General features: G+C 38.3%; 1 protein-coding gene across 1 annotated transcript in view; it reads left to right on the top strand.

The window, feature by feature from the left end:
* Positions 1–15,289, top strand: part of CCDC39 (coiled-coil domain containing 39) — a 151,888-nt gene that overhangs the window by 37,468 nt on the left and 99,131 nt on the right. The window contains 7 exon segments of the mRNA XM_053710170.1: positions 2,784–2,906; positions 3,237–3,428; positions 4,014–4,117; positions 4,857–4,989; positions 9,801–9,834; positions 9,837–9,994; positions 10,826–10,990. Coding sequence (XP_053566145.1) covers positions 2,784–2,906; positions 3,237–3,428; positions 4,014–4,117; positions 4,857–4,989; positions 9,801–9,834; positions 9,837–9,994; positions 10,826–10,990 — 909 coding nt within the window.

The raw sequence follows: 15,289 nt of genomic DNA, 5'->3' as shown, positions 1-15,289 counted from the left end.
TAAAGGCTCACTATAGACAATTGGGAACGAGTTAGTCCTTAATGACTAGACAAGTCTCATTGGGTCATTCCTAATAGATATAGACAAACCAAAGGATCCATGACTGCAGTTACTCTCTCAGAGCCTCTCATGGTATGGTATCTTTGTCCTTTAGTTAATGATATGAGAATGTGATGCATAGAGTTTTAGCAAAGCTACTTGTAACATGAGCATACTAGTTATTGCTACTTACTATTACCAACTATCTTATGTTATAGGCAGGTATGGTCTTAGGATTAACTGCTCCCTGATCCTCCTTAGTTATGTTTACCAACCTGCTCTAGAAAGATAAAAATTCACCGTCTATAAATATGCAACAGTTGATTAGGAGACAACTCCCTATTGATATAGATACTTGATTTCACACTTCTAGCCAGCAGATCTGCCAGGGTTATTGAATTGAACACCTATCCACTTATAGGCAATTTTTGTGTATGTGAATATAATATGAAGCTAGTATAATCCTCGCCTAAACCCATATTTATTATAAGGTATAGACCTTCCTTAGTAGTATAATCCATGATTCATCCAGCCAATAGCCTGTGTATATGGTAATAACTACCTGACTGTATATTTTCTCTTATGTACCCTTGTATTACCAGATGCCAAATATTATATGTTCAATGTTGAATCTTTGATTTACCCCTAATTCTCCAGTAACTAACTTAGAAGTCCCTTTACATTCCTCCTGTCGCCCTTTCATAAGGCTCCCGCCCCCCACATTCTACACTCCCCCATATTTGAATAGCGGTGCTTACCCGCTGAATTTCCTCCCCCCCTCATATTTTTGATACTAAAAAATTTCAGTTGCTAATTTACTCCTTCCATTACACATTCAGGTCCATAAGTGACCACTACATATGCTATTTTTCCTCTAGAATACATTTGCTTTTCCTGGTCCAAAATTGGCCGTTTTTGTTTATCTGAGGAAATAAGTAAAGAATATAATAAAAAATAGAGGTTCCTAATATATACCTAGCACGATACTATATTGTTATTTCATGTATAAGAATACTGTTGTAAATTTGACAACTGTTGTTGTTTTTGTTGTGAGGTATCCATACCTTTTGTATTTATCAGCATAACCTCAATAAAAAAATTATTTAAAAAAAAAAAAAAACCACATTTATCTATTTATCTGCTTGTTTTTTTGAGGAGCTGCCTGAAAACTCTCTGCCACTTTTTTTTTTATAAGCGTTAAAATAAGTTACAGGTTAAAGTAAAGACCCTTGAAAATACTCAGCATGTTTTTTTGATGAAGCCCATAGTCTACATGATTTGGTCATTAACTAGAGTTCATAGGGTCCAGGTGTTTCTCCACAGTAGTGCAGCCATAGTTTAAGTTCAATGAGTATTTACTATTAAATGATATTTACTCAAAAAGCTTAAACTTTGTCTGAAGACATTGAATGAAATTTGGCAGCTTACGTTAGACTGGCAGCTCCTATATAAACCTTGAAAATGTGAGGTAAAATGTGAGCTGCCGTGAAAATGAGACATATTTCATTACAATTTTTTTGTTTAAACTTTTTTTTAGCTTCATTAGCTGCATTCACAGGACACAAAAAAGGCAGCAGAAAATGAATTTTGTGAGTTTGCATAGATGCCCTTTCAATATCAGACTGATATAACTTTTATATTGCTCTTGGGTGTTATCGCAATCTGGATTTTTTATTGAACTTTGTGATATAATTCAGTTGTGGTATGTTGGGTACTGGTACAACCAAAAATATAGACACAGACAGACAGTTCAATATTTACAGTCAGCCTAGTTGGTGTCTGTGCTCCCTAACTATGGATTTATGACAATGATTTACCAATCTCTTATATTTAAAATAGGGATTAGTTTGTGGGTTACAGGTACAGTAAACACCTTGAGATTTGTATATAAAATGTTTATGCATTAGGAAAAAACTTTGCAATATATTTTCATTATTTCTTTTGTCCCCTTTTCATGTAAAATTTAGCAATTTCTAATTCTCAGAAATTGAAATGCATCCTGCTGACTTTTCAAGGCTAACCTTGCTACATATACATCCCTAAGTGGCTTTATCAGGTATAAAGCAAATGGTGGGTGGAGTTTGGCTATTGAAAAATAATTGCAGTCAACAGGAGTTTAATTTGTTTTAAAACATTAAGGCTGTTATATTGTTCTGTACATACCCTTTACTCGAATGTATGAGGATAAAACCTTTACTTGAATTTATTATGATAATGGATTCTTTAAGGTGCAGGATCAGAACAGTACAGTGAAGTATTTGTCATGACAATCGCCTTGCAGCAGAAGGAGCAGACTCCAAAGGAGTCACATGTCTCTCCAGGTCAGGGATGCATATGAGGACCAGTCACTAATGGCGGCATTGGCTGTGGGCTACTTTACATTATACACACTCTTGTGCTAAATAAATCGCTTATAATCACATTTTACCTTAAAAATATAAAGTAGAAATGAATGAAAGAATTAAGCCACCCTCTTCCATTGATAAATTATCCAAAACAACCCCATCCCAGGTAACGGTTCATAACTTTAGATGCAGGACAGAATTTACAACAAACAGCAATCATATTAGTATCCTTAGTTATCTGAGGTGTAAAAGGAAGATATTCTGAATTACCTTCATATAAAAATAATTAAAATGACATTTTTAGCACTTTTTTTAATAACTGATTCTGACCTAAACATTATCTATGTTATTGTATTAAAAATAAAAAATAAATGATTATATTTCTCTCTTTTTTAACAGATTGAACTGGACAAAACAGCTGAAGATTTCCGTAAAGCCCACTTAGAAAAGGCAGTTGCTAATCCAGCAGTGGGGAAAGCCACCATAGACCAGATGCAGAAGAGGGACAGAGAAATTGACCCAGTGTGCTTTGGAATACATTACTGCTCAATTTGTTGAATACATTTGATATGTAAATAATTACTTAGTAAATATAATTAATAAAACTCATCATCTTGGTCCTGTTTTTATGCTTCATTGTCAATGTCATCTTCAGAAAAGTGCAAAGTTCCATCTGAAAGAAGTGACCTCACAATTCAAATCAGTATCATATGAAGAAGTGAAGAATATTACTTATAATATATCTGTATCTTATCTTTCATGACACATTTTTAAATAATTTTAACCCTACTTATATTTATGTAAATGTGTAGCTATGAGTATAAATATTCAAATGTTTATCTGTCATCATAGGTACTAGCCCAAGTCAAACAGGATTTAAGAGACAGAGAAAGTTTAATTAAGGAGAAAATGGAGTTTCTAAATAGTGAGTGTGAGAATAACAAAGAATATGAGAAGAAGATCGCCCAAGCAGAGAGACTGGCAGCCAAACTGAGACAAGACTATCAAGTACAGGAGAGTACACGGGGTCAACTTCAAGATGAGGTAACTATCAGTAAGCTGGACAGGACACGACTGAATCAGTCATCTATTATATCTTGAAGAACCTCTAATTTGCATTATATCTTCTAATGTAGCCAGATATTTTAGCTCAGTATATTATCTGAAATACGATCATAATGCATAGCTGTGAGCCATATTTGTTGAGCTAGACGTATGGAATTCAGGTAAATTGCTGTGCATTATTGTGAAGATTAAATATGGCTGGTGAGTAAAAGCTTTTATTCTATGCTGCCAAATGTAACATCTCCATTTTATATAGATCCCATTTCTACTAATACACAAGAGAGAACCAGACTTTTTATACCACATAACACAGTGATTTTGTAACCATTGTATTTGGGGGTTTTTTCTGGTTGGGTTCAGATAATGTAAACAACTTCTGGTGACTTAACTAAAACTCGGAAATGTACTATTTCTTTGACAACTGGGTGTTTGATTTTCCAATCTTTTCCTTACCTGGTTACATTTCTTTATTTGCAAATATATCTCAGCATTGTTTTTGACCTCCATATTTATGACATATGGTATACACATAAGTTTGATTAAAAATATAACCTTGATTCTCAGCTGGATACTCTGAAAGGTACTGTTGACCGGACTGCCTCAGAGTTAGAGGCGATGCGAATGCAGGTTAATAATCTGAAGAAAGAAGTGCAGGATAAACAAGATAGGTACTGTTATTATGTTACTTTTTTTCCCCTTAGTATTCATTTTATAGTCAATGTAAAACTGAATTGTAAAATATTGTATTTCCTTCCTTGGGTTCATGTTTAACAAGGTATAATTTACATTTTGAGGTTAGTTTGAAGACAGAATCAAAATGAATGTGAACTTTTTTATTGTTTAGACAGGCCTGTTATAGAAGCAATAGCAAAAAAAATAGAGAAAGAACATCCCAAGGTAAAATAAATGAAAATAAGAATCTTACTTTATTGCATGACAAGTTTTGGTTAACACACATGAACCCAAATGCTAGGGTGATAACAATAATGAATATGTACACGTACCCCTCCAAGGTCTTCTTCCTCCCCTGGGTACCTAACCTATAGCACCAAAATGCATGCTCTCAAACGAACACACTGCGATACAAACAAGGGTGACACAGAACCTTTGTCATTTCCCTAGACACATAGAAAACATGGAAATGGGGGGCACCCTGAAATCAGACTGGGTACACATCCCATGACACTGCAAAACTCACAGCCCTAACGGATAACTGCATAGCTTTCAGGGACTTGGGGAGTTAACCCAGGAAGATATATAAAGTATATTAAAAATATGTCTTAATTATATTGAAATGTTTGTTTTATTTAATGTTATTTGTATTTAAGGTTTTCTGAAGTTGTTCTTCTGATGTTCTAACAAGCTGGCTAGCTTATATCCCATTGTTTAATAATGTCACTTTCTCAGGTTGAGTATGGCAAAAGATTATAATGAAGGACTTTCTAAAAAACTAACGTTTGTGAGTGAATCAGTACTCAGTGTGGAAGAGAAAGCATCACGTATGGAAGAGATGTTTAAGGAACAAGAAAAATCTGTTAAGGTATAGTTTAAGCATAATATGAACATATTAATGGAATAGTCTAGTCAAAATTAAACTTTCATGATTCAGATAGCATGCAATTTTAACCAACTTTCTAATTTACTCCTATTTTCAGTTTTTCTTTGTTCTCTTGGTATCTTTATTTGAAAATGCTGTAATGTAAGTTTAAGAGCCGTTTTAGCACCTGGGTAGCGCTTGCTGATTGGTGGCTACATTTAGACACCAATCAGCAAGCTCTACCAGGTGCTGAACCAAAAATAGGACGACTCCTAAGCTTACATTCTTGCTTTATTTTTAAAGACATGATGAGTCCACGGATTTCATCCTTACTTGTGGGATTACGTCAGCAGGAGGAGGCAAAGAGCACCATAGCAAAGCTGTATAAATAGCTCCTCCCTTCCCTCCCACTCCAGTCATTCTCTTTGCCTGTGTTAGTGATAGGAAGAGGTAAAGTGAGGTATTAGTTATAGATTCTTCAATCAACAGTTTATTATTTTTAAAGTAGTGCCAGAGAGTGCTACTTTGTGCTAGGGTGTAGCCTAGACCAGATCAGTCTCTACAGTAGAGCATTTGGTGGCTTTAAAGCAATAGGAACTGGTGGGACATAATTCTCACTGCGCCTCCTATACATATTTGCTGCCCTAATCCAGATAGCCTAAGCGCTTTTAACTCAGGCTTATCTTATTCCACAGGGCTATGGGAGGGAGAGGGACCTCTGAAAACCTGCTGGACTGCCATGCTGTCCGCAAAAGGGGAAGAGTTTCTGCCTTATCCATTTTTTGTGCAAGCGTCTGGCAGATGTACCAGATGTTCAATCTTTTTGTCAGGTTTTGACTAGAATCAGACCTGTGTTTAAATCGATTGCTCCTCCTTGGAGTTTGAATAAAGTTCTTCTAGGGGTTCCGTCTGAACCTATGCATTCCATAGATATTATGTTGTTACCTTAGAAAGTTTTGTTTCTTGTTGCCATTTCTTCTGCTAGAAGAGTGTCTGAGCTTTCAGCATTACAATATAATTCTCCTTACCTTATTTTTCATTCGGATAAGGTTGTTTTACGTACTAAACTTGGTTTTCTTTCTAAAGTTGTTTCAGACAGGAACATTGATCAGAATATTATTGTTCCTTCCTTGTGTCCTTATCCTTCTTCTTAGAAGGAATGCCTGCTACACAATTTAGACGTAGTCCGTGCTTTAAACTTACAAGCGACTACGGATTTCGTCAGTCGTCTTCTTTGTTTGTCTTTTTTTCAGGGAAAAGTATGGGTCAGAAAGCTACGGCTACCTCTTTCTTTTTGGCTGAAGAGTATCATCCGGTTTGCATATGAGTCTGCTGGACTGCAGTCTCCTGAAGGAATTACGGCTCATTTCACTAAAGTTGTTGCTTCCTCATGGGCATTCAAAAATGCTGCTTCTGTTGAACAGATTTGCAAGGCTGCAACTTGGTTCTCTCTTCATTATTTTTCTAAATTTTACAATTTTGATACCTTTGCCTCGGCTGAGGCTGTTTTTGGGAGAAAGGTTCTTCAAGCAGTGGTGCCTTCCGTTTAGGTTCCCTGTCTTGTCCCTCCCTTTTCATCCGTGTACTATAGCTTTGGTATTGTATACCACAAGTAAGGATGAAATCCGTGGACTCATCGTGTCTTTAAAAAGAAAATAAAATTTATGCTTACCTGATAAATTTGTTTCTTTTTAGACACGATGAGTCCATGGACCGCCCTGTTCTATGAGACAGGTTATTAATTTTTTGTTAAACTTCAGACATCTCTGCACCTTGGCTTTTCCTTTCTCTTCCTAACTTCGGTCGAATGACTGGAGTGGGAGGGAAGGGAGGAGCTATATATACAGTTCTGCTGTGGTGCTCTTTGCCTCCTCCTGCTGACCAGGAGGCATAATCCCACAAGTAAGGATGAAATCCGTGGACTCATTGTGTCTAAAAAGAAACAAATTTATCAGGTAAGCATAAATTTTCTTTTTTCAAAAAAATACCAAGAGAACAAAGACAAATTGATAAAAGGAGTAAATTAGAAAGGTGCTTAAAATTGCATGCTCTATATGAATCATGAAAGTTTATTTTTGACTAGACTATCCCTTTAATCCTGTTGTTTGTTAACTGCAATAATATATATGCAGTCAAAATCACTTTTTATCAGTAACGGTTAAAAGGATTGTTGCTTAGATTTGTGTTTTGTATTTAAATAAAAGTTAATAATTGTATGTTGATACAGTCATATGACAGTGTATTAACACATCAGTTGTAAAGACAATAATATAGGATAAACTGGTATGTTACATGGGATGTATAAAATAATTATTAGTCTGCTTAGTTTTAAAGGTAGCCATTGACTATTGCATAAACATTAACTTATCCACAAGCTATAATTTTGTTTTAATCATTGAGTGCTAAACCATTGCACATACTTGTGCTAGAGCTGTTTTTAGTTGTTTAGCCCTCATTGCATTTACACATAACTTTTCTTTGAGGTCCCCCAACAAATTATACTTTGTGTTCTTCAGCAGGCCGAGTGTTTTAGAAAATAACTTTACTTGCAAAAAAAAATAAAGAAATAAAAAATGCATTGGGGACCAATATTTCATAAATATTCTAAATACACGTTTTAGCATCAGGTTACCTTCCTACAACACCAACTTTTAGGATTGTATATCTGTATTGTTCAATACCAATTAATTGAAATGTAAAAGATTAAATATATATTTTTGTCACTTTGTATCATTGTGTAGTTCTAGCGCAAAATGTGAAGGCCGAAAATACTATAAAAATGTTAAGATACATTTTAAATATCAAATTCTGATTTATTGAGGTATTCACGCTCTTTCCACTCCAAACTCCAATGTAGCAAAAGTTAAAAAACAAACAAAAAAAAACTAAAACATTAGATAGATTTTTGACTCTTAACTAGTTCTTTTTATTTGTAATCCTAATTTTTTCAATTAGCATGGGTTCTAAAATCACTTTGGGGTGTTGGGGTCCCTTTCAGCCCAGTGCACTGTAAAAGGCATCATAGACATGTGATTGCAATTTCTATGGCAATTACCTACTATCTAAAGGGGCACGAGATCCCTTATTTGAAAATGGGTAATCCCCTCTTCATGTCAGGGGTATTGTGTTTATGTCTCTTTTGTGTAGTCTATAGGGGATTTGACCTCCTTTTGGATCTTTTGCCCCCATACAGTAAATACATTAGATGGGTGATTGCCATTACCTAGTTTCCATCTACTAATGACAGGCTTCCCACTTTCCAAACTGGGGTCTGATCCTCCCTCTGTATTTTATTGTAGGTATAGGAACTCTTAAAGTGCCCCTTTCCCCTTTATGAAACAGGTGTGTACTTGGGATATGTGATAACGGTTATCAAACTGATCATCTTAAAATTCGGTGGTGAGACCTAGTTTAAAAGAGGGGATTTCACTCTTTCACATGAGAGGTCATATACCCCTCTAATTAAATCAAAGGAAGAGATAGGTTCCTTATAATATGCAAACAACCTATTTAACCATAGACATGTGATTGCAATTTCTATGGCAATTACCTACTATCTAAAGGGGCACGAGATCCCTTATTTGAAAATGGGTAATCCCCTCTTCATGTCAGGGGTATTGTGTTTATGTCTCTTTTGTGTAGTCTATAGGGGATGACCTCCTTTTGGATCTTTTGCCCCCATACAGTAAATACATTAGATGGGTGATTGCCATTACCTAGTTTCCATCTACTAATGACAGGCTTCCCACTTTCCAAACTGGGGTCTGATCCTCCCTCTGTATTTTATTGTAGGTATAGGAACTCTTAAAGTGCCCCTTTCCCCTTTATGAAACAGGTGTGTACTTGGGATATGTGATAACGGTTATCAAACTGATCATCTTAAAATTCGGTGGTGAGACCTAGTTTAAAAGAGGGGATTTCACTCTTTCACATGAGAGGTCATATACCCCTCTAATTAAATCAAAGGAAGAGATAGGTTCCTTATAATATGCAAACAACCTATTTAACCTATGATTCTTTAGCCTTACCTTAGGTAAGGTTGAATTATAGCTTTCTCTTTCTAAATCATAGCTATTAAGGGTGCAACCTTTTTCTTATATGGGTTAATTTTTGTTCAACCACTTTTAACATGCTGTCTTGCTTACCTGGCCAAGTCTTTTTTTTATCATTATATATTAGTCTGCTATAATTATTAAGGAGATTTAAAGGGGCAGTAAACTTACAAACTAATGTTATATAATTCTGCACCTAGTGCAGAATTATATAACATTAGCTTACCGGCACATTTATACTTTAAAGGATTGCAGAGAAATTGTAACTAAAACCTCCTTTTACCAGAACGCCGCTCCTTGCTCTACTGAGCGGGTCTGGATTTTACACAGCGCATCTCTGCAACACTGTGTGCCTGGTCGTGCATTAAAATGAATGTAGCTCGCTCCTGCTACCAGAGCGGGAGCGAGCTACACTCATTTAAATGGTGCGACCGGGCACACAGTGTTGCAGAGATGCGCTGTGTAAAATCCAGACCCGCTCAGTAGAGCAAGGAGCGGCGTTCTGGTAAAAGCAGGTTTTAGTTACAATTTCTCTGCAATCCTTTAAAGTATAAATGTGCCGGTAAGCTAATGCTATATAATTCTGCACTATGTGCAGAATTATATAACATTAGTTTCTAAGTTTACCGTCCCTTTAATGGTCATGGCCCAACATTGAGATTAAACTATATTTTATTTTGTGTGAAGAAAAGTTTATTAAAGATTTAGTTTTCTGCCATATTATTATTTTTAATAATGTTCATCATGTTGTTGTATTTCCAGGATCTTGAAACCCAAGTGAAACAGATAAGAGAACTACATTCAAAAAATCACAGGAGCTGCATGAACATAAATCAAAAGAAAGGGATATTATAGCAGAAATTAACGGAAGCCAAGTCGCACTGAGAAACCTTAATAGTCAACTTCAAAAACTTGACATGCATGCTCTAAAGCAACAGGGAATCATTTATAATCAGGTGCAATTCTGTGGGTTTTTTCTTTCTTAAAATTTCTAATACATTATTAGAGAAGATTTGGCTATGAACAATGTTTTGTACTTGAATTATATGAACATTCTTACAAATAGAAAGGAAAAGTGGAAATATTGGAAATTACCCAATATTGAAGCAAATGAGGGAATTAATGGGATATGAAACCCAATTTTTTTCTTTTAAGATTCATAGCGATCATACAATTAAAAAAAAAGAATCAAGTTTACTTATATTATCAAATTTTTTTTTTCAATTTCTTGTTGTTCTTTGTTGAAGAGATACAGTATCTAGATAGGTAGCATACCCGTGTCAGGAGCATTATATGACTGCCATCTAGTGCTCTTCCTAACGTATAACATTGTTGCAAAACACCTGCCATATAGTACTGCAGACATGTGCACCTTCCTAAACTTATCTTCCTGTTTTTCATCAAAGGTTAACAAGAAAACAACGTTTATAATAGAAGTAAATTGGAAAGTTGTTAAAAAATGTATGCGCTGTCTGAATCATGAAATAAGAAATGTGGGTCTTATGTCGCTTTAAGCTTATCTAAACATAACTTTGTCTTGACATTTATAAGTTCATATATCTGTAATATTTTATGGAATAATAGCTTTCACATTTCTCCTAGGTAAGGGTGATGTGATATAATATTGAAGAATTAATAATAAGCAATTTTATGTTTGTAAGTCAAAAGAAAGGTTTATATTGAGATATAGTAAAACATTACCAAATATTTAATGCAAATGTTAGTGTGCAATATCTGCAATACAGATTTATAACTGTTTATTTACCAGTCGGAATATTTTTGAATAGGATTTTCAGATCCAGCAATTGGAGCGAAGGCTTTCACGTTTAAAGGGGGAGGTCAATACTGATGAAAAACATGCTTTGGAAATGAAAGTATCCGAACTTACCAAAATATTAGAAGAGCGCAAAGCTGCATTTAATCTCTTAAACACTCAGCATAAAAAACTCCAGGTAATGTGGGGAGATACTTATAGCAGGAAAGTAAAAAAAATAATAATAATTTTAGTACTATAATTTTTGATAAGTTTATTACTAAATTTAATCTGTGTTGTATTGCCCGTAACTGTAATAAAATTACCTTTTTTTTTAAAAATAAATAAATATATATATATATATATATATATATATTATATCAGTACAAACCATGAATTACAATGTATGTGTGTCAGGGTTTTCTCCCTGTTGTGTTTGCCATGTGCTGCTGGCAGCCATTTTACTCACCTCTCTTCCTGACTATGGTGCATTGTGGGGGATGCTGCTCATTTACTGCACTTCCTTTTATGGCCAGACTGGTGTGCATCATCCATGTGAGACAGGATGCAGTTTTAGAATTGTGATGTCATCACTTATTATTTAAAGGGCCTCTGTTCAGTATGCTTTGCCTTTGCGTTGTCTCAGACCTGTTTGTGAGAGTTCCTGTTTATTACCTGGCTGCCTGACGTCCTTCCTGGTTCCTGATCCCTGGCTTGTTCCTGACTCTGCTGTTTCCTTGTCTGACTATTCGCTTTGGCTCCTGACTTGGCTCGTCTGACTACCAGCTCTGGTTTTGACTCCTGGCTTGTTATTTGACTTGTGGACTTTTTATTATTTTTTGCTATTAATAAAGGTGTGATTATTTTTTGCACTTCTCGTCTCCTGGCACCCTGACATTACGTAAAGTACATGAATCCTGATGGTGCTAATAATCCACCTTTACCTGCCATCATTTCCAGGATGGATGAACAGGATCACCGCTTGGATCAATTTGCACTAGCCCTGCAAACCCTGCTGACTCACACTGCACATTTGGACCAAAGTGTCCCACAAGTTATGGCTGCTCCTGTTTCCGCTGCTGCACCTAGTCCTACCAGGAGCATGTCCGGCCCTGCACCTCTACCTCAGCGATATGGAGGCGATCCTATTCAGTGCAGAGGGTTTTTGAACCAGGTGGGCATTTTCTTTGAGATGTTACCTCAGGCGTTTCCCTCTGACAGAGCTAAGGTGGGATTTCTCATCTCGTTACTCTCTGACACAGCTCTTGCCTGGGTTAATCCCTTGTGGGAGACTAATAAACCTGTGATTTCAAATTACCCTGAATTTGTGGCCTCCTTTCAAAGGGTATTTGATTTTTCGGCTCACTCCTTCTCTGCTGCTAAACGACTTATGTCCATTCAGCAAGGTACAAGATCTGTTGCTCAGTATGCTATTGAGTTCCGTACGCTTGCCGCAGAGGTAGGTTGGAACAATGAAGCCCTTGTTGCCGCCTTCTTTCATGGGCTCTCTGATGCGATTAAAGACGAAGTTGCTGCCAGAGATTTACCAGAGGCATTGGTGTCTTTTTGATCCTAATTGACATCAGACTCAGAGAGAGGCCCTCTTTCAAGGAGCGCTTGCGGAAGCCTCCTGTTCCGTTGTCTCCTACGTGTTCGTTCCCACCCATGCCTCCCTCTCCTCCCATGCCTCCTGGTCCTGAGTTACCAGGTACTGCTGAGCCGATGCAGCTGGGATTCGCGCGTCCTCTCCGCGGCAGAGAGGGGCCTTTAGGAGGAGGGAGGGGCTCTGCCTCTATTGTGGGTTACAGGGCCACCTTTTGAAGTCCTTGTCCTACACGGCCGGGAAACGCTCACGACCTAAGGTCCTTTCGGGGGCAGACCTTGGGTGGTTTATCCTTGTGTCCAGAACAGCTTAAGGAGAAACCTTTGGTCACGGTTGTACTTTCCTGGGTGGACTCCTCCATAGTCACTCAGGCTCTAGTTGACTCCGGTGCTGCGGGCTATTTCATTGACAGTGCTTTTGTATCAAAGCACTCCATTCCTGTTTTGCCTCGGTCCGTTCCGCTTGCTATTGAGGCCATTGATGGCAGGCCCCTTCAGCCCGCACTCGTTACTCACGAAACTGCTCCGTTGTCCATGGCTGTTGGGGCTCTCCATTTTGAAACCCTCCAGTTCCAGGTGATATACTCTCCGCATTTTCCGGTTGTTCTGGGTTATCCCTGGCTCCAAAAGCACAATCCCAGTCTCGACTGGTGCAGGTCTGAAATTTTATCATTGTCCCTGCAATGTAATTCCACTTGTCTTCGGAAACCAGTTAAAGTCTTGTGCACTTCTTCGGTATCTCAATTGCCAGAGGAGTACCGAGAGTTCCTAGATGTGTTTGACAAGGTGCGTGCCGGTACGGTTGCCTCCTCACCGGTCTTACGATTGTGCCATAGACCTGCAACCGGGAGCCATTCCTCCTCGGGGCCGGGTGTACCCTCTGTCTGTTGCAGAGAATTGTGCTATAGTGGAGTATGTTGCCGATGCTCTGTCGTGGGGGATCATCCGCAAATCCTGCTCTCCTGCAGGGGCTGGCTTCTTCTTTGTGAAGAAAAAGGGTGGCGAGTTAAGACCATGTATCGATTATAGGGGTCTTAATCGTCTTACCATTAAGAATGCTTACCTTATTCCGCTTATTACGGAACTCTTTGACCGCCTCAAGGGAGCTACAGTCTTTACTAAACTTTATTTGAGAGGAGCGTACAATCTTGTTAGGATTAAGGAGGGCCACAAATGGAAAACAGCATTTAACACCAGGAGCGGGCATTATGAGTATCTAGTAATGCCCTTTGGCCTATGTAATGCTCCTGCTGTTTTTCAGGAATTTATTAATGATGTCCTACGAGATATGTTGCAACAGTGTGTTGTGGTGTACTTAGACGACATCCTCATACACTCAACCACACTTGAGGCTCATCGTTCTGATGTTACACGGGTTCTTCAGAGACTACGCGAGAAAGGCCTGTTTTGTAAACTCGAGAAATGTGAGTTCCATAAGACTCAAGTAACCTTCTTAGGTTATGTTATCTCCGTTGCAGGGTTCTCCATGGATCCTGACAAGTAATCTGCAGTTCTGCAGTGGCCTCGCCCAGTTGGTCTTCGGTCTATTCAATGTTTTTTGGGGTTCGCCAATTACTATAGAAAGTTTATTAAAAACTTTTCTTCCTTGGTCAAACCTATCACAGACATGACCCGTAAAGAGAATGATCAACTCCATTGGTTACCTACTACCATGAAGGCCTTTGATAGTCTTAAGAATGATTTTGCTGCCGCTCTAGTTCTGGCTCATCCTAACCCTGTTCTGCCTTTCGTTCTTGAGGTCGATGCGTCTGAGACTGGAGTAGGTGCCCTCTAGTCTCAACGTCCTACGCCTGACAGTTCCTTGCATCCGTGTGGTTTCTTCTCTAAGAAATTGTCTCCAGCGGAGTGTAATTATGAAATTGGCGACAGGGAATTACTGGCCATAATTTTGGAGGCATCTTCTCGAAGGTACTAGCGTGCCGGTGCTCATTCTTACTGACCACAAGAATTTAACGTATCTATCTGAAGCAAAACGTTTCTCGCCCCGACAGGCCAGATGGGCGCTATTTTTGTCTCGGTTTAATTATGTGGTCTCCTACCTGCCTGGTAGTAAGAATGTTAGGGCTGATGCCCTCTCTCGACAATTTTCGCCTCTGTCCAAGGGAGGAGTCTGTACCTACTCCTGTTATACCTCCTGACCATATTTTGGCTACCATACGTACTAATTTGACTTCTCCCTTGGGGGAGGAGATCCTGGCTGCACAAACCAATGCACCTCCTGAGAAACCTAATGGTAAGTGTTTTGTTCCTGAGAATCTTCGAATTAAACTTTTGCACACTTACCACTATTCTAAAGCCGCAGGTCACGCAGGCAAGAACCAAATGATTTGGTCTGTCACTCGACAATTCTGGTGGCCAGGTCTTCGTTCTGATGTTACTGCGTATGTTGCCTCCTGCTCAGTTTGTGCACTTAAAAAGACTCCTCGACGTCTTCCTGTGGGTCTTCTTCAACCTATTGCTAATGGTGAGCATCCTTGGACACATCTTTCCATGGACTTCATTGTCGAGCTCCCTGTTTCCAATGGCAATACTGTTATCCTTATGGTGGTTGACCGTTTTTCTAAAATGTCACATTGCATTCCCTTGAAGAAGCTGCCTACCGCTCAGGAACTTGCTTCAATTTTTGCCCGGGAGGTCTTCCTTTTACATGGGTTACCCAAGGAGATAGTGTCGGACCGGGGTAGCCAGTTTGTCTCCAGATTTTGGCATTCCTTTTGTGCTCAAATGGGGATCCAGCTTTCCTTCTCCTCGGCATATCACTCTCAATCCAATGGGGCTGTGGAACGGTCTAATCAAGCTCTGGAACAGTTCCTCCGTTGCTATGTCTCAGATCACCACAATAATTGGTCTGAACTGTTACCTTGGGCAGAGTTTT

This window comes from Bombina bombina, chromosome 4 (assembly GCF_027579735.1).
Source record: "Bombina bombina isolate aBomBom1 chromosome 4, aBomBom1.pri, whole genome shotgun sequence".
Taxonomy (NCBI): domain Eukaryota; kingdom Metazoa; phylum Chordata; class Amphibia; order Anura; family Bombinatoridae; genus Bombina; species Bombina bombina.
Note: the sequence above shows the minus strand (reverse complement) of the source record. Positions and strands in the feature narration are given on the sequence as shown.